This window comes from Mandrillus leucophaeus, unplaced genomic scaffold (assembly GCF_000951045.1).
Source record: "Mandrillus leucophaeus isolate KB7577 unplaced genomic scaffold, Mleu.le_1.0 Scaffold27, whole genome shotgun sequence".
In the NCBI taxonomy this organism is placed as follows: Eukaryota; Metazoa; Chordata; class Mammalia; order Primates; family Cercopithecidae; genus Mandrillus; species Mandrillus leucophaeus.
In genome coordinates, this window is record NW_012102809.1 from 3,084,692 (window position 1) to 3,086,563 (window position 1,872).

The 1,872-nt window shown below is 45.0% G+C and overlaps 1 protein-coding gene across 5 annotated transcripts in view; it reads right to left on the reverse strand.

Annotated features, from left to right (window-relative positions):
* SERPINB6 (serpin peptidase inhibitor, clade B (ovalbumin), member 6) overlaps positions 1–1,872 on the reverse strand; it is a 29,292-nt gene that overhangs the window by 11,325 nt on the left and 16,095 nt on the right. For all 5 annotated transcript variants that reach the window (XM_011984545.1, XM_011984543.1, XM_011984544.1 and 2 more), the window contains exons 3-4: positions 1,376–1,522; positions 454–571 (exon numbers count right to left, since the gene is read on the reverse strand). In XM_011984545.1, coding sequence (XP_011839935.1) covers positions 454–571; positions 1,376–1,522 — 265 coding nt within the window. The remainder of the gene's footprint in view (positions 1–453; positions 572–1,375; positions 1,523–1,872) is intronic.

Genomic DNA, 1,872 nt, shown 5'->3' on the forward strand with positions numbered 1-1,872 from the left:
TTTAAATTAAGAACCGTAGATAGACCAGGGCATGACCCGGTGTCCCACAGCAATGCATGAAAACTGTAGACCGTACTACCCAAGAGGAGGCAGCTTGAGATCCATACTGAATCTTTTATGTTACTTATGAAAGGGAAAACTATATTAACATGAACCCCCTCCTCAAAATTAAAATGTGGATTGGTCCAGAAGAGGTGTACCAAATACTGAAAGACATCACGGGCACGCTGAGGACGCAGGGAGAAGCCAGAGACAACAGCATACATTGAGCATTTCCAAAATGTCAAATAATGGCAACTGATTTCAGAAGCAGATTTTTTAAGTTTGCAGTTATTCAGAGAAAAACAAAATCATTCCTGTTTAGAATCTTGTGAAGATTGTGAAGTCTTGTGAAGGAACTGACAATAAAATGGGTTCAGATGCTGTTACGAGTAGAAAGCAATACACTCTCACCTTCTGTCTTTTCCGCTACCCAGGAGTTGATGTGTTTTCTGGACTTCTCTACGGCGCTGATGAAGTCAAGCTCCTCCATCTCTGCTTGGTAGAATTTTTGGCAGGAATCTCTAAAAGACTAGGATAGACAGAGTGACGTAACTGCCTGGCTACACAAATGATGAACACCAACGGCCTCCTTCTTCACTGCACCAAATCAGAAAACCTATAATTTTATGATTGACATATATAATTTACAAATAAATATGAGGACTTAACCTGAAATACAACTTCCTAGCTTTAGCTATATTTAATCCTACCTTAAAAATGAAGTCAAGGTCAGGTACCGTGGCCCACACCTGTAATCCCAGCATTTTGGGAGGCCGAGGCGGGTGGATCATGTGAGCTCAGGAGTTCGAGACCAGCCTGGCCAACATGGCAAAAGCCTGTCTCTACTAAAAATACAAAAATTAGCCGTGTACGGTGGTGGGCACCTGTAATCCCAGCTACTCGGGAGGCTGAGGCAGGAGAATCACTTGAACCCAGGAGGCGGAGGTTGCAGTAAGCTGAGATCATTCCACCGCACTCCAGCCTGCGCAACAGAGCGAAACTCTGACTCAGAAAAAAAAAAACAAAAAAACCTAAGTTGAATCAGTCTCTGAATATCAAACAAACTTCACCAACTGCTGGATCCTTTAAGGGAGCAGCCATGCATCAAGGAGCTGTCTGACAAGATGCTGACAAGACAGTTCAAAAGCATGAAGTAGACCCACCTTACTGAAATGCAGAGAATTTAAAACATATTGGCAGGTGAAAAGAAACAAATTACAAAAGCCTACATATGGCATAGTGGCATTTAGAGCCACACGCATCCTGCTGGACCCCAGCCCCCACCACCTGGCCACCTTTCTTTCTTTAGTGAATAACAGCAAGTATGACTTACTGAGAGGAAATCACAAGACTTTTCCCCAAAGAGCCTGTTGGCCGTCCTAAGCAAGTACTGCGTGCCAGTCTTGTTCACTTCGGTGAGAAGAGACTGGAAGCCCTGGTGGATATCTCCACCACCGCCACTTTTATTGAAAGAAAGTACCTGAAATCAAAACCAGAATGAAAACACATCATTCCTGTATGCTCTGACTTCAGGAAATGAGGCAACCCCAAACTCAGCCTAACAACCATCCAGAGCCTTACTACTGCTTAAAAGATCCATCCAAGGCCAGGCACGGTGGTTCACACCTGTAATCCCAGCACTTTGGGAGGCCAAGGTGGGCGGATCACCTGAGGTCAGGAGTTTGAGACCAGCCTGGCCAACAAGGCGAAACCCCATCTCTACTAAATATAGAAAAATGAGCCGGGCCTGGTGGTGCATGCCTGTAATCCCAGCTACTCAGGAAGCTAAGGAAGGAGAATCACTTGAACCCAGGAGGCAGAGGTTGCAGT